The 22,070-nt window shown below is 35.4% G+C and overlaps 2 protein-coding genes across 2 annotated transcripts in view; one reads left to right on the forward strand and one right to left on the reverse strand.

The window, feature by feature from the left end:
• Positions 1–6,875, reverse strand: part of LOC136823541 (transient receptor potential cation channel subfamily M member-like 2) — a 37,736-nt gene extending 30,861 nt beyond the window's left edge. Inside the window, exons 1-8 of the mRNA XM_067079729.1 lie at positions 6,812–6,875; positions 6,101–6,150; positions 4,845–5,046; positions 4,095–4,259; positions 3,720–3,933; positions 3,049–3,162; positions 2,107–2,235; positions 169–368 (exon numbers count right to left, since the gene is read on the reverse strand). Of these exons, the coding sequence (XP_066935830.1) occupies positions 169–368; positions 2,107–2,235; positions 3,049–3,162; positions 3,720–3,933; positions 4,095–4,259; positions 4,845–5,046; positions 6,101–6,150; positions 6,812–6,844 (1,107 nt within the window). The 5' untranslated portion in view covers positions 6,845–6,875. The remainder of the gene's footprint in view (positions 1–168; positions 369–2,106; positions 2,236–3,048; positions 3,163–3,719; positions 3,934–4,094; positions 4,260–4,844; positions 5,047–6,100; positions 6,151–6,811) is intronic.
• A 7,978-nt stretch (positions 6,876–14,853) lies between these two features.
• On the forward strand, positions 14,854–22,000 carry LOC136823543 (uncharacterized). Its single transcript, XM_067079731.1, has 8 exons — positions 14,854–14,951; positions 16,756–16,877; positions 17,643–17,716; positions 18,172–18,272; positions 19,190–19,257; positions 20,228–20,659; positions 21,032–21,205; positions 21,819–22,000. Coding segments are annotated over exons 1-8 (1,119 nt in total). The 5' UTR covers positions 14,854–14,949; the 3' UTR covers positions 21,965–22,000.
• The last annotated feature ends 70 nt before the right edge of the window (positions 22,001–22,070 follow it).

A 22,070-nucleotide genomic window follows, 5' to 3' on the forward strand; every position in this document is an offset into this window, starting at 1 on the left:
TTCAAGGCACCTCCCCCCAGTGGCAATGTTAAAGAGCATTGGAAAAGTCAGTGGGAAGGCCGTTCGCACCAAACATTGCCATTTGGGAACCCATTCCATTGTTTTTCCAGCATTTCCAGTGTTTCTCTCAAACATGACAGCTCATGATTGCAGCTAAATATTTCTTACCAATTTCCGTTCCTTTAAACATAAGGCGACATTTTCATATGCTTTTTTGAAACCTTCTTCAATTTCTTCAGCGCTTTTGCGTGGATTATTCACCTCTGGGAAAGTTTGCTCAATTTTTTCCCGAAGTGCTTTGTTTTGATGGTCAAAATTGGAACAAATTTTATCGATTTTTTCTTCAGTGAATGTGTTTAACCCATAACCTGATAAAAAGGGAGTTTTTGGTGTTATAAGTCTGTCAATACTTTCTGATAATAGAGGCCAAGAAATTTGTTAATTGTTAAATAGGTTACTTGAAATTGATTTTTCCTCAATATTGAGACCACCCATCTCTTTGAGACCATAAGAGTTGTGTTCTTTTATCAAATAAACATGCAAAAATTGCTGCTTTTTTGATTTCTTTCTTCTTGTTAAGCTGACAGGTGACTCTACAATCAGGGACAAAATACTTGGCACAAAAGGGAAATTCACCGGGGTTTTTTGAAACCACAATCGATTTGTAAGTGCTCTAAAGTAGGTTCGAAGGCTAGAGTTTTAACTCTGAGTTTTAACGCTAGACTTAAGAGGACCTTAGGATCTAAGGATCCAAAAGTTTAAAAATGGTCTAGTAGGGCTTGAAATATAGCCTAGAAACCAATAAATCCCTCCCAGATCGAAATAATCGATGAAATCAAGTTGAGGGCCTGAAATTGACATTCTCGCTCGAACTTCAATTTGCGAAAAATGGTAAATTAGCCAAAAGTGCAAATATATTATGGCACGGATTGTAGAGTGGTAGGGGATGCTTACTCAAGGTACCGCACCTGATCTCAGACTTCGGTCTTCAGCTTATCACTTCCTTTTGTGTCTTGTGCATTCCTTTTGTTTTTTACTTTTTTATTTCTTTCTTCCAAAATATATATTGGATTTTTATTATAGATTGTCATGGTTAGTCGCTAGTTTGTATCTTCTTCAGTGTCTCAGGTAAGTTATGGCATGTCTCAAAAACCTGAAAATTACCATAATTTTTGAAGGCCATTAGCCGTCAGAAAATGAGGAAACCAATGATTTGCAACGAAGGATACCATGATGAAGTTTCGCTGTAGGGGTGTTACCTATACGCCTTTATTTTCGCGAAAAACCGCAAAAACCAAAAAATGCAGACGTCAGCAAAACTTGTTTTTTAAATATCTCCAGTTTGGCTAATGGTAGAAACATAAAATTTGGACCAACGTTGAATATCATTAAAAGGGTCATTTTGCAAGAAAAAACTTTTCGAAATTTTGCTATCGTCAGCAGAAATCAGCAAAATACGAAATTTTGTAATAAAGTGCTGATGTCAGCAAAATTTCAAAATTTTTTTTTTGCAAAATGATCCTTTAAATGATGTCTAACTTAAGTCCAAATTTCATGTTTCTATCTTTGGCCAAACTGGAGTTATTCAAAAAACAAGTTTTGCTGACGTCAGCATTTTTTAGTTTTTGCGGTTTTTCGCGAAAATAAGGGCGTTAACAATTAGGTAACACCCCTACAGCGAAACTTCATCATGGTATCCTTCGTTGCAAATCATTGGTTTCCTCATTTTCTGCCGGCTAATGGCCTTCAAAAATTATGGTAATTTGAGACATGCCATAACTTACCTGAGGTAGTGTATATAACTTCACTATATTTCTCGGAAAGCTTTTTAAAATACGATGTTGAACATATACACCTTTTCGACCGTAGTCGCGCGGTCAGGCGCGTGCCACTTTTATCCCACTAAACTCGATCCAATCCTTTTTTGACACATTTTTCTATTGTCTATAGGTGCAAAAAAAGGCCTGGACGGTTTTAATGGGATAAAGCGGACAAAAAAATACCCGCGCAGCAATTGGCAGCTATGGTCGAAAAGCTGTATTGAAGTCCATAACAAGCTTCTAAGGTCTGAAGGATCGCCAACGATTTTGATTTAAATCAACCTACCTAATAAATCTGCAGCTCTTCCACTGTCTTTGATGATAACAGCTGGTACACCGCTTTTGAGTGACCCAAGGACGGTACCGATTGTTCCTACACCGCCTTCCAGTACTAATAAAACTGAAGGGACTTTCTCTGGAATAAATCAAAATAGTATGAAGATTATATTATAATTTCTAAATGTGAGCTTGAATAAATATCGTACAACCACTATCCTCTGGACAATCGTTAGAGATTTTCCACTATAGAAAAAAAATTGTTCAGAAGCTATGGTAGACTATAATGAGATTGCAGGGGTTTTGCTTTGTTTTTGGTAGGCTGGCGAATGAAAAATTAATTCCTGGCGATTTCTAGATTCTAGGACGGCTAATTCTTAGCAAGCGCAGTGTATTGATTAGCGTAAATATGTACTTGAGGTGGCGAACCGGCGAACTTTTCGAAACGGCGAATTGTAATTTTTTTCTAAAAAAGACCCCTGAATATGTCTCCTAAAGATGAAAATCTCTTAGTTCGAAAAGACTAGAAAATTAATAAGAACTAGTACCAGCATGGAACTGACCACGGATATCTTATAAAAATTATAAAAAACACTAATTAGCAACGGTAGGTGAAGCAAAATAATCCACCATCTTTCCGAATATTTTTCAGAGCAACAACCCTCTCACCCGTTCTTATTAGGACGCCCCGTTTATTTATTATTGAAGAAAATTTCAGCCATCACAAGCTGAATTGCTCTAAATAGCCTGGTTTTAGTTTATAAATACATTATTTTGGGGGGTTTTTTGTCAAAAACTTTTTGATTATTTTCTGGTGGTCAAAGAACCCTAAAAAGAAGTTTTGTGTCAAATTTAATACAAACATGTTTTTTCCAGGTACAAACCTAACCTAAATCTCCAGGACTACCCAGCGCGACGTTTTTCTCTAGACATAGATATAGGCTCCTTTTACCTTTCACAATGTATTCTTCAAGCGCAGATCGGAATGGAATTTCAACACCAAATTTCCCGGTCGTTCCATTGTCCACCAGCAAGAAATGGGTATGATTGTGATCTAAAAATGCACCTAAGAAAAGTGTTTTTGAAGTTACGCAAGTATTCACTTGGTTGCTATCGGGGGAACTGGAAGTGAGGGAGCCTATCCCCTTTTTTATTTGCGCTAGGCCTGGGAAGCCGAATACTGAGATTGAGCACCACACCTACTCTCATCAGTTCCCAGTAATTTAACCGCCTAGATCAGATTATCCAATCTAAGCTACTCATTCGCTCATTGGTGGTGACCGGGGATCAAAACTAAAACTCTTTTGATTGTAAAGTGAATGCTCTACCGACTAAGCTACCCGGCCACAAAGTTATTAAATTCGTAAAGTCGTCAGATATGCTTGATGAGGTTTTTAGATGTCAAGGGAGTTTATTGATCGAAAAAAACGGAAGATGTTTGTTCCAGTCAACATAAATGTGAAGGATTTTTGAAGATCGTGAAAATTACAGAATAAAGAGTGATATAAGTGGATTAAATTCTCAATGGGTAAACCTATGTGAATTTCTCCATTGATGGCTTCTATGAGCTTACAAATCAACATTCTGCACTGACCACGAAAACAAATATTGATAATTTCATACCCTGTTCTACAAGGCTACTCGCTACATTATACTTGAATTTGCCGCCAAAATGATTTCTCTCGCTTTCCAAAAGATGGTCTTTGTTAGTAACGATACCGTAGGTTGCTATGCCAATAAGACATTTGGTGGCTCCTTGTAACGCCTCACCAACGTGTTTCATTACGCCTGTGTTTGTTCCGCCAGTGATCACCCACGCTCCTGGGGTGTTCGCAACCTGGAAATAGACGTAACAGAGATCCTTTTCTCACTCTGCTGGAGTACAACGTCGCGGTTTAAAAATGTTCAAAATTTTGCAGTAGAAATTTGTAAAGTTAGGACAAAATAACGTCAAAATAGACTTGATAAAAACAAACCATCACTCATAAGCCGTTTTACCTTCACTAAACCAGATGCAAACTGCTGTTTCAATCTTGGGTCCATATGAAAGCTTTTGGCGCCTCCTGTGACAGATATTAACAATTGTGGCACGTCAATCATCCAATGTTCAGTAAGCAAACTGAAAGTATTCTTCATGGATGTGTCATGCGCAATACGGATGAACTGTGTGGGGCGGAGAGAAAATATCAAATACTGTACAGTCTTTTAAGACCTTTCTAGCATAGTATTAAAAGTCGGTCTCAATATAATCTGCAGCTGAGACAAAAAAAAGTCTTTTTGTCTCCGCTGCAGATTATTTTGAGACAGACTTTACATTAAAATTGTATAAAATACGACGCTTCAAGCGATTCAAATCATTTATTATAACGTTCTTGTAATAACGAATTCTAGAACAATTATCGCATCAATACTTCAGACAGAAACGATCTAATTTAAAACAGAGGTCCAAATTGTTGATCGCAAAACACACAGTGGGTTGTACTCTGGATTCGGTCATATTCTGGACTGGGCAAATTCCCGATAAATTGCTGCTACTCGAAAAGAAAAAGCTGGCAAGACATTATAACAGTCAGGTTAAGTAAATCGGTATAATCACGGCAACAGACGAAAAATGTAAAAGGCTAGTTGAGCTTCACCCAATCAAAGCTTGGATTTTGACTAGCCAATTACAATTTTCGTCCGTCCGTCGTTGCAATTATCCTGGTATACTTAATCTCGTAGTAATATCACATGTTAGAAAAGTATTACCTTTCCTTTGGCTTTTCTTGTAGCACCTAAGAAGTGACATTCTCCAAAGCTGTTGGTTTCGATTGTTTTGCCAGGCTCCTCGTATGCTTTGATGGTCGATTTGACCCATCTAACAGAGCTTCTTCTTTGATTGCATGGCTTCAGATCGGCTTTGGAGATGTCCGAGAAATCGGTTTCATCCATCCCTTTGGCAGATCTATCTCTGGAAAATTAAAAATGAAGGGATGTTCTTGGATGCTCTTGCTAAAAAGCATTTATTCAGTCGATGTCACTTTTTAAGGCGTTTAAGGTCAGCGGAATTTCGCTGTTTGCGGGTAATAACAAAGATTTTTCGATTTTGACGATTTTTTAATTGTCGATGGCGTCATCGATGACGTCATTTCTTAAGCTTTATTTCTTTATAGCTTCTCAAATATTGATTTTCAGGTATAAGTTGTGATACTTTTTGGAATCCTTGGATAAATATTTTTCATTTGATCAATTTCGCCAAAAAATATCACGAACATTCTTGAATTTGTTTTCAGGAATCGACGTTTTGAAAAATTTCACATTGATTGAATTTCACGAATCAGCAAAAGTTTAGCGAAAATGGTAATTGACACCCAATGAAGTATAAGCCCGAAGTGGATCCGAAAGCAGCCACCGAGGGGTTTTTTCAAAATATCTGTTCTAAAGGTATGTTCCAGCTGAAAATAGCGATCTGTTCTAAGAAAAACGGGAAAGTTGTCTACCTGGAAATTATTGATCAGTTCTAAGCAAAAATTATGGCCAATATCTTCCCTAAATTTTATATGCTTCCCAATTTTGGTTAAGCTGGGAAAATAGTATCTGTTCTAAACCTTGCCCCCGTTGCCCGCTTTGGTCATCGATTTGATCTGTTCTATAAGTTTTCCAGCTAAAAATTCGTAATCTGTTCTAATAAGTTCCGCATCGTAAACACTCGCTCCCTTCTGATCTGTTCTAAAGGTTGGAAAGCTGGAAATTTGGGATCTATTCTAACATTGAAAATATTTCCAGCTGGCAAGTAAGAACAGATATTTTCAAAAAAACTAATTTTTATGATTCGTTCTAGGATTGAAATAAATCTTGAATCTGAAAATTGGAATCTGGCAATGTCCATTTCTTGAACTTCAGCGGTACTCCCTCCCTTAGGTATAAAGTTAGCGTTAGAAGGCTTTTTAAAAGCTTTTTAAGGGACCTTAGTTTTGGATAGAAATATTTTGATAGAAATTATCCTTAAAAAACAATTCACTTACTCTGATAGCTTGCGGTAAACCTTCCCAAATTTTGGCATCTTGGATTTCGCCTATGAACAAAAAAGGTCATATTATTTGGTGCTTTATTCGACCGGTGAATAAAAGTTGTTCAGAACACTTCTTTTTTATAAGAACAAACTATATGGGAACATAAGGTTTCCGTTTATGGCTAGAATTTATTTAATTTTAAGGCTTGGCCATGGCCAGTGCCACCAAAACGTTTCACTTTTTTTCAAAATGTCCGTGACCAAGCTTTTAGAATTGATTTTGGTCAATTTGAGGGTGCTGATTCGGAATTTGAATGTTACCAAGCTTGAAAGCCCGCAGTTTTTGGCATCTTTTTTGATTTTGAAGACCCCCCAAAAATCACACATTTTCAGGGCTTACAATTTTGCCTAAAAACGCAAAAAATCGCAAATTACGCAAAAACTGCGGGTTTTCAAGCTTGGTAACATTCAATATTGGAATCAGTACCCTCAAACTGAGTAAGAAACATATCAAAAAGTTGGTCCCAGACATTTTGAATTTTTTCCTTATTTTTGAAACAGTAACAATCCACTGGCCACGGCCTACTTCAAGCTTCATCTTTATCGAATCGTCAGCAATCAAATGAATGGACAAAAATACCCACAAAATGATGAAAATAGGAGCATGTTAAGAAGATTTTTAGACTTAAAACTCAAAAAGTTGCTTTCAAAATCGGACCCTTACTGTGCAGCCTTTGCAGCGTCTTCTTTTCGTCATTGTAGCGTCTTCTTTTCTAACGTTCAAATGTCTTAAATGACGGGAAGAAAAAAAAGAAGTTTTCGCTTGTTTTGAGTTTACGGAAGCTCATTAGGGCCAACACTTTGAAGTGGAAAAAACATTCCGCGCTTCTATTTCAATCAGAAGCACTATTCGTTTTTCTTCCGCGTTGAAACTTAAACATGAAGCACTCCCAGCTGGCACACAACGTTGTTTCAACGTTTATCTAACGTTCGCAACGTCTATAATAACGTTAGACGGACGTTGAAACAACGTTGTGTGCCAGTTGGGCTACTGCCCTATCTTTTAAGGCCAATTCTCGCACTTATTTCTACCATATGTGTAGATATGTAAACATCCGTGACTGTACCACCCCTACCGATTCATTCCTTTTTGTTTATCACGGGAATTAACTGCAAGTGGTTGAAAAGAACGATAAAATTACACATGCGCATAAGCATTTACCGTATCTACACATATGGTAGATTTACAATGTCTACACATATAGTAGATTTACGGATTCTAATATCTACGCATATGGTAGATTTACAGATGTTTACATATCTACACATATGGTAGAAATAAGTGTGAGAATGTGTTGATCAATTACGAAATCATAACTATGATTACATGTGCAGTGTGAGAATTTTTTCCACTACAGATTAAATCACAAGCGTTACTAAGAATTTTCCGCGCTGCACTTGAAATTTACAAAGCGTGGATTTTTCCGCTTAAGATTGGCCAGAGGTCATCACTTGATGTGTTGATTTTAAACGGACCTCAGGTAACGTGTAAACAAACTGAATAGTGGTACAACAAATATTAGAGTAATAAAAACAGGGGAAGAAGCACTGAGACCTAGATTTCTAGGAAATAGATACTTACCTCATCAGTAGCGTAGACAAGAAGGGCGCAAAATTTGTGTATTTTTGTATATTCGTAATATAAAAAGATAATAAAAGTGTCATAAAATATCCTACACAAATTTTGCGCCCCTCTTGTCTACGCTACTGCCTCATCATGATGAAAGAAACTTGCTTAGCGAGAAGACAATTTATCAAGCAACGACAAACTTAGCCTGGAGATCCATAACCTCCAAGCAGCTCTTCGTGCTCCACTCATTCCACGCATGCGCTCTAAAGGGAATGGTTCTGCAAGAAGAGCTGCGAATGTTCTCGGGTTTTCTTTGATGGCCGACACTCTGAAATTTCAGAGTACTTTTCACGATTCAATCTGATTCAATCGCAGCATTCGCATAAAATTTATCGATTTGCTCGGGCCGTCTTTGGATGCGTGGGCTAAACAAAATCGATTCTACTGCGACCGTGACTTTCTTGCTCCGAACCAAATCCAAGATGGCGCCTGAAATTCACGTTTTGGCTCTTGGTCAATGTTTTGATTTTTTTATGGCTTTTGAGACTTATGAAGGAAAATTCAATGTTTCAAATGTTGTTTATTCATTTTAGTGTAGCTCTGACATACACCCACAGAAATGGCTGCTCATACTTATTGACCTAAAAGCTTTGAAAGACTTTTTGAAAGTTGTATTAATTGTACACTGATTTTGCTTTGATGTTTTCTCATTTTTGTTCAAGATGAAGGCTCAAACACCAACCAAATTATTATACAGGCATGTTCTCTTATGTAATGATTACTTCTCTCTTGCTATCTGCTTGATTATTAGGAGGAATGAAGCATTTTATCAGAACAATTATAACTTAACGTGTGCGAAATGTCTGTCAGGCATTCAACAGACAAAAAATTTGATTCAAACACTAAGAGGTTGACTAGTTTAGGCTCTCTTTGTATTGTTGGATATTTGGATACTCTTTTTGGATAAAATATTTTGTTTTATGTTTGTTGAGCTTTTTTAAGCGGTTTCGATGATCATTTTTTTGGGTTGATACTTTTTGCAATCAGACTTCAAAAAACTTTCATGAGAACTTTTAATAGATTTGGAAGATAAACAAATACCAACTCTAAGTTCTGGAAATTATTGTTTGGCTTGAAAAGGTCTCAAAACTCCAAATTAAATTATATTATTTATGATTTTGTAGCCATGATATGTTCAGGTGCTCAAAGGGCATTCCAACAGGAAAAAAGTTAGTATTTTTGACAGGTGAAGATTCAGATTGTTCCATGTACAATTGCCTGTTATCATCTGAAAAAATTCTTGGAAAATATTCAATTTTTCAAAAGATACAGAGGATTTTGCTACTTATTTCTTACAAAAAATTGTTTCCTATAAAATGATAAATAAATCTTGAAAACTGCGGGCCAATCGGATACCGGTATCTGGTCACGTGTCATAGTTTTTCCCAGACCCCGCCGAACGCGGTTTTGTAAAATTCCGCTGGAGAAACTTTTCAGATCATCATATGCCTTAGCAATGGTGATCGGTTATGAGATTAGGAGATCCACCCAATTTCTTATTTTATATACTATTGGCGAAATATATAGCATGGTTAGGGCTGAAAGTTTGAATTTCCCAGATCCTAATGAGAGCACCGCACCACAGCCAATCAAATCCTGTTATTATTTCACTGGTCACATTTTCTTAGAGAAAACGCAACTTCCGAAATTTGGTTTTTATTTTAGTAAGTGAGGACTGCGCTAAATTCGAATTTCCCAGTGTAAATCTTTTTTGACGCAGGTTATACCCGTCCTGTATACATCAGATTATAAAAATACTCGTCTACAACAAACTCTCAAACCAAAATCAACTCAAATGAAACATTTTTAACACACAAATGCACACACTTTTTTTTTGAAGAATTTTTTTTGACCAGGAAAAAATTATAATTGCAATATTGACACTTTTCTTTTGTTTGGAGCTAGTGCACAAAGGTTTATAGACGACTAAAATTGTTCCCTCTAATACTTTTTGCTTTATTTCTACTACTATGTCTGAATTAGTCGTCTAGCTTGCTCTTGCTAGAAAGAGCGATAGGAAGATCTGAAGTTTAGAAAACCAACCAGCAATTTCCTTTACGGACCTACAGTATAAATTTTGTGCACAGATGTGTTACAAAATAGAAGCTTTCTACATTTCTTTTATAAGGAACCTAAATTTGGCTCCAAGCTTGGAGTTCTTTATTTTTAAAGAGAGTTAAAACTTCGAAGTTCCTTATCAAGTTTCTTATTTACTTAGCTGCTAAGATTAGATTTGCTAAGTATGTAACTTATGTATAAGGAAAACTCCTGTATATTTCCTCTTTTTGGAACATTCAATGTCATTTCAGCGATATTTTATCACCTTTTTGTTTAGGTTATTGTAAGTTTGTGCAAGCTCGATTTTAATTCTTACTGTTCCTTATATTAACTTGATTTCTTATAATGAGCCTGAGCAGTTCCTTAACAGTTCCTTATTTTCAGAACATTTTCAGCCTCGAGTTTCTTATAAACGTGTTCCTTATAAAAAAGTGTATTTGGATCATTTGGAAGGAGAATTATTTTCTGACCAATCATTTTGTGCTGACTTATTCCGTAACTGTATTGGACGGCTACTTGTTAATTTCTTCCAAGAATTTGATTGCTGGAAGTTAGGCATGTGTTAATTGATCGCTTTGTTTCCTGTGTAATTTTTTAGACCAAAAAAAATATAGAAAACAGGCTAGTGCTGCTTTTGAATGCATTTGATGACTTCTAATCATTATTGTTAATATTTGTTCTACACGTTTTTTTATTAGAACATCCATTTTTGAAGCCGTCGGGTGTTCTTAACTTTTTTAGATTTAAGCCCAAAAATGTTCTTAACGTGTTCTTATTTTCACCATTTTTTGAGTACTTTTGTCAATTTTCCTAAGAAATTGTGTGTTTTAGAGTCCGCCAAGCCTTAAACCCTATTGGCCCCAAGCTTTTTTGACTTTGGTATCCCCAGGGGGGGGGGGTAGAATCTACCACCCTCGATTATTTTTGATCTAGAAGAGCTACACTTTTTTTTTTATAAGAACCAGTAAATTTTTGTTGAGGCTCGGCTGTTCTTATTTTTTTGGCACTTCGAGCCTCAAATTGTTCTTATCCTGTTCTTATTTTTAGGGCAAATTTGGGGGTATTTTTGGGTTTGAACCCTAATTTCATTAATTTGGCCCTTATTTTACCTAAACCTCAGCAACTCCAGGCTCAGGATTGTTCTTAAATTGTTCTTATTTTTTGGCATTTTTGAGCCTCATTGTTCTTATAAAATTGTTCTTATAAAAAAAAAAGTGTATGGTCATGAAATTTGGTACAGATGTTCTCCATCCTGAAACAAATTTCCAGGAAGAAAAAAAAATTGATGACGTCATTCAAAAACCGATGACGTCATCACAAAATTTCCACCTGTCGGAAAAAAGCCCAAATATATGGTTTACAAAAATGTCTATTACAATCGAACCAATAAAGATAATTAGGTTCTGTTTAAAGATTCAGAAAGATAAAAGGTTGTCCTTTTACCTAATTGAATACTTTTTCTTAAAATCTATGCTGAAGATGAGCAAAATTTTCAAAATTTGATGACGTCATAAATGATGACGTTATCATTTTCAAAAATTTTTTATCCATTTTTCAAATTCATATTGTCAATGCCTATCACGTGTCAAAATTTGAAAATGATTGAATAAATAGTTCAGAAGTTATCAGCACTTTTAAATTTTGAGTTTTAAGCGATTTTAGCTGGGTTTTATGTCATGTTTTACAATAAAGTCATAAAACCTGATCTGAACAACCTATGACCTTAAAATTTTGCACAAGTACTCTTAATAAGATTTTGTTAAAAGTCAGAAAGTTTCAAGTCGTTTAAAAAATTTTTCTCTGAGATATTCATGAAAGAACTCCAGCGTGGTAGATTCTACCTCCCCCCCTGGGGCTAATAGGGTTAAAATGTTTTTAATATTTTGACCATCGAAGCCTTATGTTTTTATATAGTTTGTTCTTATAAAAAACGTGTGCTACCAAACAATTAAGTTTGTTTGTTTACATCAGGGGATCGGTAATATTTCGAAATTTCGAAAGACTGAAAGGATTTTCAAATAATTGTCTTAATGTGTGGCGAAAAGGAAATTTTTCAATCAAAAATTTTCAGCTGTCTCACTAATATCCTCTCTGTACGTTAATTTTTTATCAGAACAAACTATATAAGAACATAAGGTTTCGTTGGCCAAAATGTTAGGAACAAATTAAGAATATTTCAAGGCTTCGCGGACTCGTAAAACAGCCAAACGTGTACTACATACCATTTTGCGTAAGTAACCCCCTCCCTGAGTTTAACGCGGGTTAACATTTTAGTCGTTCAAACACAAAAATATTTCGTTTAAGAAACGACCCTTTTTCTGACCCTTTCTTTAAAAGCTTGGAACCATTTCATTTGAAGCCAATTCTAACGATGATTTAGAAAACTGAGGACGAAAGATTTTGATTGGTTCCAAAAATCTTACTTGCACTCAAATTGAAAGTAAGGTTTTAATACACGTTTGTATTTGTTCACTACATGTTTTTTTATAAGAACGAACTACATAAGAACATAACGCTTTGATGGCCAAAATGTTAAGAACAGGTTAAAAACATTTTATGGCTTTGTGGACTCTATAATAACCATCCAATTTCATAGGAAAATGGACGAAAATAAAATGGACAAAAATACTCACATTATGGTGAAAATAAGAACATGTTAAGAACATTTTCAGGCTTAAAATTCAAAAGGTTAAGAACATCTAAAGCCTTAATTTTGGATGTTCTTATAAAAGAACGTATACTATAAAATAATGGACAAAATTTCAAATAATATTTAGTCATGGGATAGCCTAGAAATCTAAGCTAGTTTGATTCAGTCACTAGGATAAATCTGATGGTAAGTTGTGACTGATTATAAATAACAAGTAACAGTATTCCAAGGCAAAATTAAAATCCGTAAATCTAAAAAATCTTTAAAGCGCCGAAAATGCTATATTGCCATTAGCCGTGTGTCCTAGCCTTGTGAATACGGGCTTAGTTAACTAGGCTAGTCATGGGAGGGAATATTTCCTTACCTTCATGGATAAATTTGGTAAATCTTATATTAAATATAAATGATTTTTCTTGTGAATTATTTCATATGTTTTATATGGGAAAATAGGAAGGGTATTTTAGTCACATTAATTCATTTTTTACCACCCTTTCTCGAACTTGATAATGGTGAACTCATCAGATCGAAATATTTTATTGTGAGTGACCTCAACAAAAATTGTAAAAAAATTCGCTTACTTTAATAGCACAAGGAAAATATAAAGTTGAAAAAACAAAAACGGGTCATAGAACTTTTTGCGAATGCAATTAGCTGTTACAGGAAAGAATAGGAAAGCAAGGTTACTTATTACCAAAATTTTAGAAATCCCAAATATTTTTCGTCTTTTTTCCCGGCTTTTTTCTGAAAAACTCTTATGGGCATTCTGACCAATTTTAAGATACCCGGTGTCACAGTAAATATTAACTCCCTTGAATTATAACTCCCCAGTTAAAATACACTAGTTTATTATGACTCCCCAGTTCTTAAAACTTTAATTCTATAAAGACTCTCTTTGGTTTTTTTGGGTCACTTGGAACAAAATTGACTGCAAAATTTCTCAAGATTTGCGTATTAGGGTTAGTAAGGGTTAAAGCAATGCAATACATTAACTTCTTTTGCTTGACATTTGAAGGCGGGGAGTCTTATTCAACTAGTTTTTTTAACTCCCTACCTCTTCACGGTTTTGGGGAGTCATTATTTATTAATAAAAGACTAAAATTTCTACTCTAGGGGAGTGTTTTTTTACTAGTTTATTATGACTGGGGGAGTTATCTTTTACAGGGAGTTAAAATTATCCGCTACACCGGTGTATTATCGTAGAATTTCAGAAACCCTATAGATCTATGGATCTTTTCATAAACAGGGGCACTCGAGCTAATCACGTCTGACTCAAATGCTCTAAAAATAAGACCGCCTCGATTTTCCAGGTGTTCGTGCGCTTTCTTCGACCTTTTGCTGCAAAAGTGTTCAGAATCAATATTTTCGTGTTCGAACTACGTCTGAGGCTGGTATTATGAAATAGAAAAGAAATTGAAAATAACCTCCAATACATTCGAGAATCGAGCTTATAATAAGCATTAGTAAGGAAGCTATAATTAAAGATGCTAGAAATCTAAACATCCGGTCTGTAAATTGCTAAATAGAAAGTGGCTATGTTTCAGCGTAATACACGCTTTTTTTTATAAGAATGGTGTAAATCCATTTCATCATGGATATTCTTAACCTTTTTTCGGAAAATCATCCTAAAATATTCTTACAACATAAAATTCAACATGGCAAAATTTTGTCTAAATACAATTCTTGAATCTTCTTTGAAGTAGCCGATTTCTAATTTTCCAGAAAAAAAGTTAAGAAAAAAAACTCACTCACTACAAACAAAAGTAAATATATTGGGGACCAGCACCCTGGAGTAGTGTTACATTTCACGAAAGGCCAGATGGAAGATTGACACAACTGGTCAGAACTAAAAAAGAATACGAAGAACGAGAATACGATGGACAGAATTCTCTCAGTTGCTGTTCTATTTTTACAAAGTTTATTAGAACAATGATACTCAAAAGTTCCCTAAAATTAAGAAGATTTTAAGAACAAGCTTATTCAGCCTGGTACGAATTCTCAACAAATATTTGTTCTAAATTTTCCCGTAAGGAAAATAACTTATTTAATGTAGCAAATAGAAATAAAACCCAACAAATATTGGCTCTTATAAAAAGCATAATGCACAATCCTCCTTTCTCATTAAAATCGATAGATGACCTAATATCAGGTCGGAAAAAAAGCTAATTTCAACCGCTAAGTGGTCACGCATTAGTGTAGCCAATATCAAATTTCTAAAAAGTTGCTAAGAATGTGGAGAAATAGAAAATTAGCGCTAATTTTATAAAAAAGTCCCGTGAGAAAAGTCGGAAGGAAAAGAAATTGTTTTCTTTATTTCGGATTGATATTGACGTATTTTTTGAAAAGTTAGGCGTAATGGGTATAAATAGGGTTTTTGGGAAAATATTTTTTCAAATACAACTGGACGTGTCATTTGGACAGACATCGAAAACTATCTTCTTCGTCGAATTTTGTCAGCCAGGCAAAAATGTAAGTATTTTCGTAGACTGGAGTCGTTTATAATGCGTGTAATCATGGTGTAATACAGTAGTATAGGCGTTATATGATAATACGATTATTGTTATGGGATTTAGTTTGTATAGATTCGCTCCCTCCATTACTTTTTGCTGAAATGTCTGAATTAGTCGTCTAGCTTGCTAGACTAGTATTTTCGTAAATAATTTTATGACCATTTTTCAGTTCGGTTTTTGAGACTAAAACAATATTTACTTTCGCCCAGTAATCTAGTATGGAGACTCACTTAAGCGCAGGCTCATTTCAGGGTATGCACCCATGCATTGTTTTGTGGCATTACGCATTTTTTATAAGAACAAACTATATAAGAACATAAGGCTTCGATTGCCAAAATATTAAGAACTGAGTTAAGAACATTTTAAGTACTCTAATCACCCGATTTCTTAAGTTGACAGAAATAATCACAAAACGGTGAAAATAAGAACATTTTAAGGCTAAAATTTCATAAATTTACCATGTAAAAGTACCAGTACATTTCCACCCCGTTCCAAAAGGAGCTAACATTCACCTTCAAATATAATTGGAAAAAAAGTCACTTAAACTATAGATACCTTCGCACTTTAGCCCATTCCTTTTGGAACGGGGTGGAAATGTACTGATACTTTTACACGTTAACTCTATGAAATTTTAGCCTTAAAATGTTCTTTAACATGTTCTTATTTTCATCGTTTTGTGACTATTTTTGTCAATTTCCCTAAGAAATCGGGTGTAGATACCTTTGCAATTCATTTGGAAAAGTTCTATCAACCTTTTGGAGGGAGGGACAACTGGTTACACATCCCACTCACCCATGAGAGTTGGTTGAAATTATCATGTTTTTTTCTTCTTTATACATAATAAAACAGCCGTAATGACGGCTGCAAACTCCGGTAATTGTCATGGGTCAGCCTTTCTAAATATATCTAACATAAAATCAAAAAGAGTATATATCCTAGTAAATGCGAGCGCAAACGGAAACCAAATCGGGAAATCAAACCTGAAAGATCGGGAAATTGAACCCGACTATCGCGATTGATCGGATTTACGCACATTTACAAATGAAAAACACTGATTTTAAGAAACTCCTTAACCGGAGTTTAATTATACCTCTGCTGGATACCGTCGTTTTTTTGAAGTTTCCCATTCTTGTCACTTTTCCGGAATCTTTCCGCTACTTTTCCCGGGATAACCGGCATTAGATTGGAAAGGGTTTGGTTACTAATGGTACGGAAAATCTTGTGTTTACTCACGAAACTGTCTAACTTTCCGAAGCTCATTTTTAAGTCCTGGTCTTTTTCCGCTAGTAAAGTGGCAAAGAAATCTTAGTGCGGAAATAGGAAACTTATAAAAAACGACGGTAGCATTTTTTAATTAAGAGAAAATTTTGATTAAGCTTTTGGTTGCTCTGCGAAATTTTAAGCTTAATTATTCTTCAAATGTTCTTAATGCGCTTATTATTTCCTCAACTTAAAAGCTTGATACTATAATTATATGTAGTAGATTCTAAAAAACCGATTCTAAGTCGCTTCTAAGCTTATTCGTAAGTTTTGTCCCTTTTTCACTCTATTACTTTTTATAAATCTTGTGCAGTTAACATCGAGTCAAGTCAAAATCGAACGGGGAATCTAATTTGTTCGAATTACGGAGAATTTGAGAAAGCATTTACGAAGTATCCTCCTTGACGGGGACTGAGAATTAGTTCGAATTAGAGAAAGATTCGAATAATAGAAGTTCGAATTAACGAGAGTTCACTGTGATTGGTTTTATCTTTGCTCTTTAGGTATCTCATCCATATTTTGGATGTTTTGCTTCTGGCTTCCGTCATTTCGGCCACCAAACGATTCTGGACCCAAAAACAGGATAATGACCTTGCTGAATTTCAACCTGCATTCTTAGAATTAGGTAAGACTTCCCTCGATAGAATATAAACAAGATTATGTATCGGAGGATATCGAGGGCGACGGTAAGTGAACTCGACGCAAAGTCGATGTACGGCTCTATATCGCCTTTGAACGCCTAAACAGACGACGGTATTTTGGTGTTTTTACCGTCGTCGAGTAAAGTGGATGGCGATTTCGGAGACATGTCAACTTTGCTTTATACCGTCCTCCTCGATTTATCTCGAATTCATAAAATCAGTATAGATTAAGAATCTCTGCCAATCAATTTTTACTTAGTCCGATTCACAAGTTTCTACTTCCTATGAATAACAAGCTTTTTCGGATGACCAGAACCTAATAGCATGCGATTTGCAAGGTATTAATCCTAAGGTTTCCTGAAAATCATTATTTACTTAAATTCTCAGGGATATACTCCTTATAAAGATATCACACCTATATACACCTACGCCTACTATATCACACACGCCCCGTCTCCAGTTATTAGTGAGTTAATGTATGTGTATGTATGCGATTTGAGGACGACGGTAAATCAGCACTTTTACCGTCTTCGATTTTTCGGGCTAGAATTACGAGTTTTTCCAAATCGCTTCAGTCACTCCACCGTCCTCAAAAGTGCAAAGACATAAACTCACTATTATTTGCACGAAACTCCGAGTGTCGGAAAATAAACTATTATTTACAACTTTAAGTTTCATGGCGCCCGTATGGACGACAATCATCCGCTAAATTTAAGTACGGTTTGTATTTTTCTTCTTCTTTTCAATAGCTGATTGTCCTTTTCAAATTGAACCTGTCGGATGCTTCAAAGACAAAAAAGATGATCGAGCACTACCTGATGAAGTAAGTCAAACACTGATATAAAGTTTCAAGGTTAAAGGTTTTATTTATACATAATTTTCATATCAGACACATATTTCATATCAGGACATTGTCTTACTATTGTTATATTATGCTGGTATAAGCAAAAAATGTTTATTGCTTTTCCTCTTTCTGACCAATCTTGCTCCACATCCGTGTCAATCCAATGTGAAAAAGCTTGTGTATTAAAACACTTAGAGTGCAATTTGTCTCATCTTTTGCTGATTTCAAACCTTACAGTGCACTTTGGGAAGCTTGGGAAATATACCCTTAAGGGCCGCACGTATGGTAGGTCATTTACCTTGAGTGCTCCCACCCCAGGTGTATATGGCACCTGCGTACCGTCCTTCACTAGGCCTAAAGTCATACAAATTCTTTTTATCTCATTCACCTATGTACACAATATAATTTTTTCAACCCATTTCCCTCCACAATAGATTTGTAATGGGCGTGACCCCACTCGTGATCAACACACTAAATTCTTGGCACAAATCCAATGGACCAATTACAATCATTGGTTGGCTAACTTCATTTGCTAGTAAGTTTAACTTATCCAGCTTGCACACAACGTTGTTTCAACGTTCACATTTAACGTTATATGGACGTTGTGAACGTTAGATAAACGTTGAAACAACATTGTGTGCCAGATGGGTATCTACTAGACTAGAGTCTGAACCTGACTGAACTCTGCTTTTTGATAATTTCTAAAGATGCTGAGTCCAGTCCTTACTGGCGCCATCCAGTCAAGCATGGACACCAGGCTAAGTTCAACTTTGAGAACATTGAGATATTCAAAGCAGTATTAATGCTACACACCTATAAACCCTTAGCAGCCCGGTTGGCTTTTTAGAAGACTGGCGGTGAATTTACAAGGAATATTTTGTTCTCGGCAAACGGCATTTTAAGACTGCCTCTAAAACAAACCAAGCAATTTCGCGCCAAAACTTCATGCCATTTAAGTTTCGTTACCAGTCCCTGACCGCGCAGCTAAGGCTTGTGTATTGAATATTTCGTTATAGTGTCTCGAACCCTATATCTTGAACGTGTCCATTATACGAATACACTCTTCTCGAGATGCATAAATTTATTGTTGTCCTCGTTTTCAAACAGATTTCATTGCTATAAAATTATACATTTGAACCAATTTAAATTTCCAAAAGGCAATCATTAACTCTAAAACAAAAGTACTTGAAATTCAAAATGTCTCATGAGGTGTAAACAACACAATTATCATTGTGAATATGTAATTTTATAGCAATGAAATCTGTTTAAAAACGAGGATAACAATAAATTTATGCATCTCGAGAAGAGTGTATTCTTATATTTTATTTCTCACATCCTTCATAACTTGATTAATTCCTATAAGTGTTCGAGTTACAAATTTCATTTAAGATGTTTTTTAAGTTTTCCAACCGAGCGCATTTAACTCTTTATCTTTCTTTATTGAATTCTTAGCGGTGCACAAAAATTGTTCGAAAAGAAACCCGACATAAAAACTGACTACATTGGCGTCCAATACTATGGTAAAGCATTTTATATTTTTTGCAAAAATTTTGGTTCTTCGAATTCCTGTTCGAACCTCTATTATTCGAACCTTTCTGTAATTCGAACTTCTATTATTCGAACCTCTCTGTAACTCAAACTTTTATTATTCGAACTTTTCTGTAATTCGAACTTCTATTATTCGAACCTATCTGTAACTCAAAGTTTTATTATTCGAACTTTTCTGTAATTCGAACCTCTATAAATTGAACTTTTCTGTAATTCGAACTTCTATTATTCGAACTTTTCTGTAATTCGAACTTTTATTATTCGAACTTTTCTGTAATTCGAACCTTTCTGTAATTCGAGCTAAAATATTGGTCCCCTCAGCTGGAAAGTGTCTAAAATTACTCTCTGTACTACACAACTTTCTCTAATTCGAAGAAAAATTTTGTTCTCATGAAAACCGAATAAGAGAGATATCATTTTGTTCTCAAAATTTCTCATACTTTACCCAATCAACACAAAATGTAAAAAAATATGAAAAATTAGGAAAAGGAACTAATCTATATGCTTTTTTCTATAAGAATAGTGTACTTTGGATGAGGGTCAAGTATTACTAAGAAAGTGCCAAAATTGAGTATGAAATATTCTTACTTTTTTAGACTTGACTTTTTACAAACATGAGAAATGATCATTTTGAGAGTTTTGGACTTTTGAATGAACATTTAGAGCTAACATTACATTTCTACCCCAAAGTTTATATTCAAGTCTAACAAAGGAAGCAGATACAAAATAGAAAATCACTGTATTCTTATCAAATTCTGTGAAACTCACCCTAGAGGGTATTTTTAGGGTATTCTTACGATTTGGCCATATTCTAAAAAATATTCTAAAAAAGCGTGTATATGAAACAAACAAAACGCCAATGCAACGTTTGAAACCGAATTATAAAATCACAAAGAAAAACGTATGAAACCCTGAACCCCTAAAACTTCCTATCTTATTCAGGTGAGATTTGGGCAAACATGGGAAACGAGAAAACGACACACGACAAACATGGAAAAGCGATGACGTGCTGTGACGGCGACTACAAGGACGTCACATCAGAAGAACCTAACCAATGTGGTCTTTTTGCCGGAAAATCTGTCACAAATTACGTCTACAAAGTTACGAATTACAAATCAGTAGAGAAAATCGATAACTGTCCCTATTTCCAATCGAAAGGCTGTTGGGCGGACAAAGAGCCATGGCATAAGGATATTGAAAAACGTCCTATGGAAGTGTACGCTATGAATGAGAGGGATCCTTACGCTAATAACTGGAACAAAAGAATGATTGATTGGGGAAATTGGGGTAAAGGGTATTTGGGAGATTTGTTGTGCCGATGTGCTGACTTAGCTAAGAAATCAAACAAGAAGTTCTTTTCCATTCAATTTTATGGTAAGTTCATATACTGTTTTATAAGAACAAATTTTATTAGAACATGAGATTCAACTTTGGGCCGAAGCAAGAATAAATTAAGAACAATCCAAGCTTCAGATTTCAGAAATTACTAGAAAAGGCTGATTTTTAGTAACTTTTTAAATCTTTTAAGCTAAGATTTAGGAAGACATTTAAAATGAAGAAAGAAATTCATGACATTTATGACGTAATGTTTTCTACGGAAAGACCCCGGTTTTTGCCAATAATGGCAAAATTTATACAACTTTTGTCTAGTTTAAATTTGCCACTACTGGCTACGGGGTATTTCCGTAGAAAACATGACGCCGTGAATATCATGAATAACTTGATTGAGTTTTCATTCTTTTGTAGGTGAGTGTTGGATTACGAACGTGGAACCGAGGTTCAAAGAAGATGGCGCATCGACACAGTGTGTAGATGGAGAATGGGGCGTCTGTGATATGAACAATGGAATGGGAAAGAAATGCAGAAATCATTTCTGTGCTGGAAAAGCTGAAGCTAACAAAGTTTATCAACTCATGCAAGGTAATCCAATTAATAAATAAATTCAAGTGGAGTCACCCTAGTACATACAATATGTGAAGAAAAGTTCGCTTTTCTGAGATTCCGACCGCGGGGGAAAAAGGGGTACGGAGATGTGCCGCCTCTCACACACACACTCCATCGCAGCGGTCGGTTTGAAGAATGTCTTCGTACAGAAAAGAAAAATACCAAAATGGAAAAATCAGTCCCTCGTAGGGTACCTATTTTGGGGAAATTTGGAAAAAATCTATGGAAAATTTTGAGAAAATTTTTGGAATTCAGTCACTCAGGCATTCAGGGTCACTTTTTTCAAAAAAACGAGTCTCACGTAGGGTCCATTTTTCGAATTTCAGCGGCACACCCCCGTCGGTCGGTAAGGGTTGTACCCCCCCTGGGTTCCGATCCCCCTTATAGACAGTTTAGGCCATTTTTCACAATCTTTATTTTTAACAAAAAGACTAAATTCAATCCCCTGGTATATGGCAGACCGTATATGGCAGACCGTCTCTTATTTAATGTGTTTTTACAAGAGTGTATAGTGTGCTTCCAGTCTTTTCTTAGATATATAATCAACTAATGCAGTCTAATGTAAATGCGACTATTTTCCATGTTTCAGGACCACACATGTGCCAATCATCTCCATGCAAAAACGAAGGAAAATGTTTGACAGTTGGTACAAACGATTTCGTTTGCCAATGTAAACCAGGATATAGTGGAGAGGATTGCGGAATTGAAACACCTAAAGATGCACCCTCACATTGAGTTAAATGCACCCACATTGAAGAAAACTAAGGAGAATAAATTAGAGGCGGGCAGACGGTTGTTTTGAGCTTTCTTAATATTCCTTTTATGGGGTCTCAGGAGGTAT

Source organism: Clytia hemisphaerica, unplaced genomic scaffold, assembly GCF_902728285.1.
Source record: "Clytia hemisphaerica strain Z4C2 unplaced genomic scaffold, Clytia hemisphaerica genome assembly, whole genome shotgun sequence".
Taxonomy (NCBI): Eukaryota; Metazoa; Cnidaria; class Hydrozoa; order Leptothecata; family Clytiidae; genus Clytia; species Clytia hemisphaerica.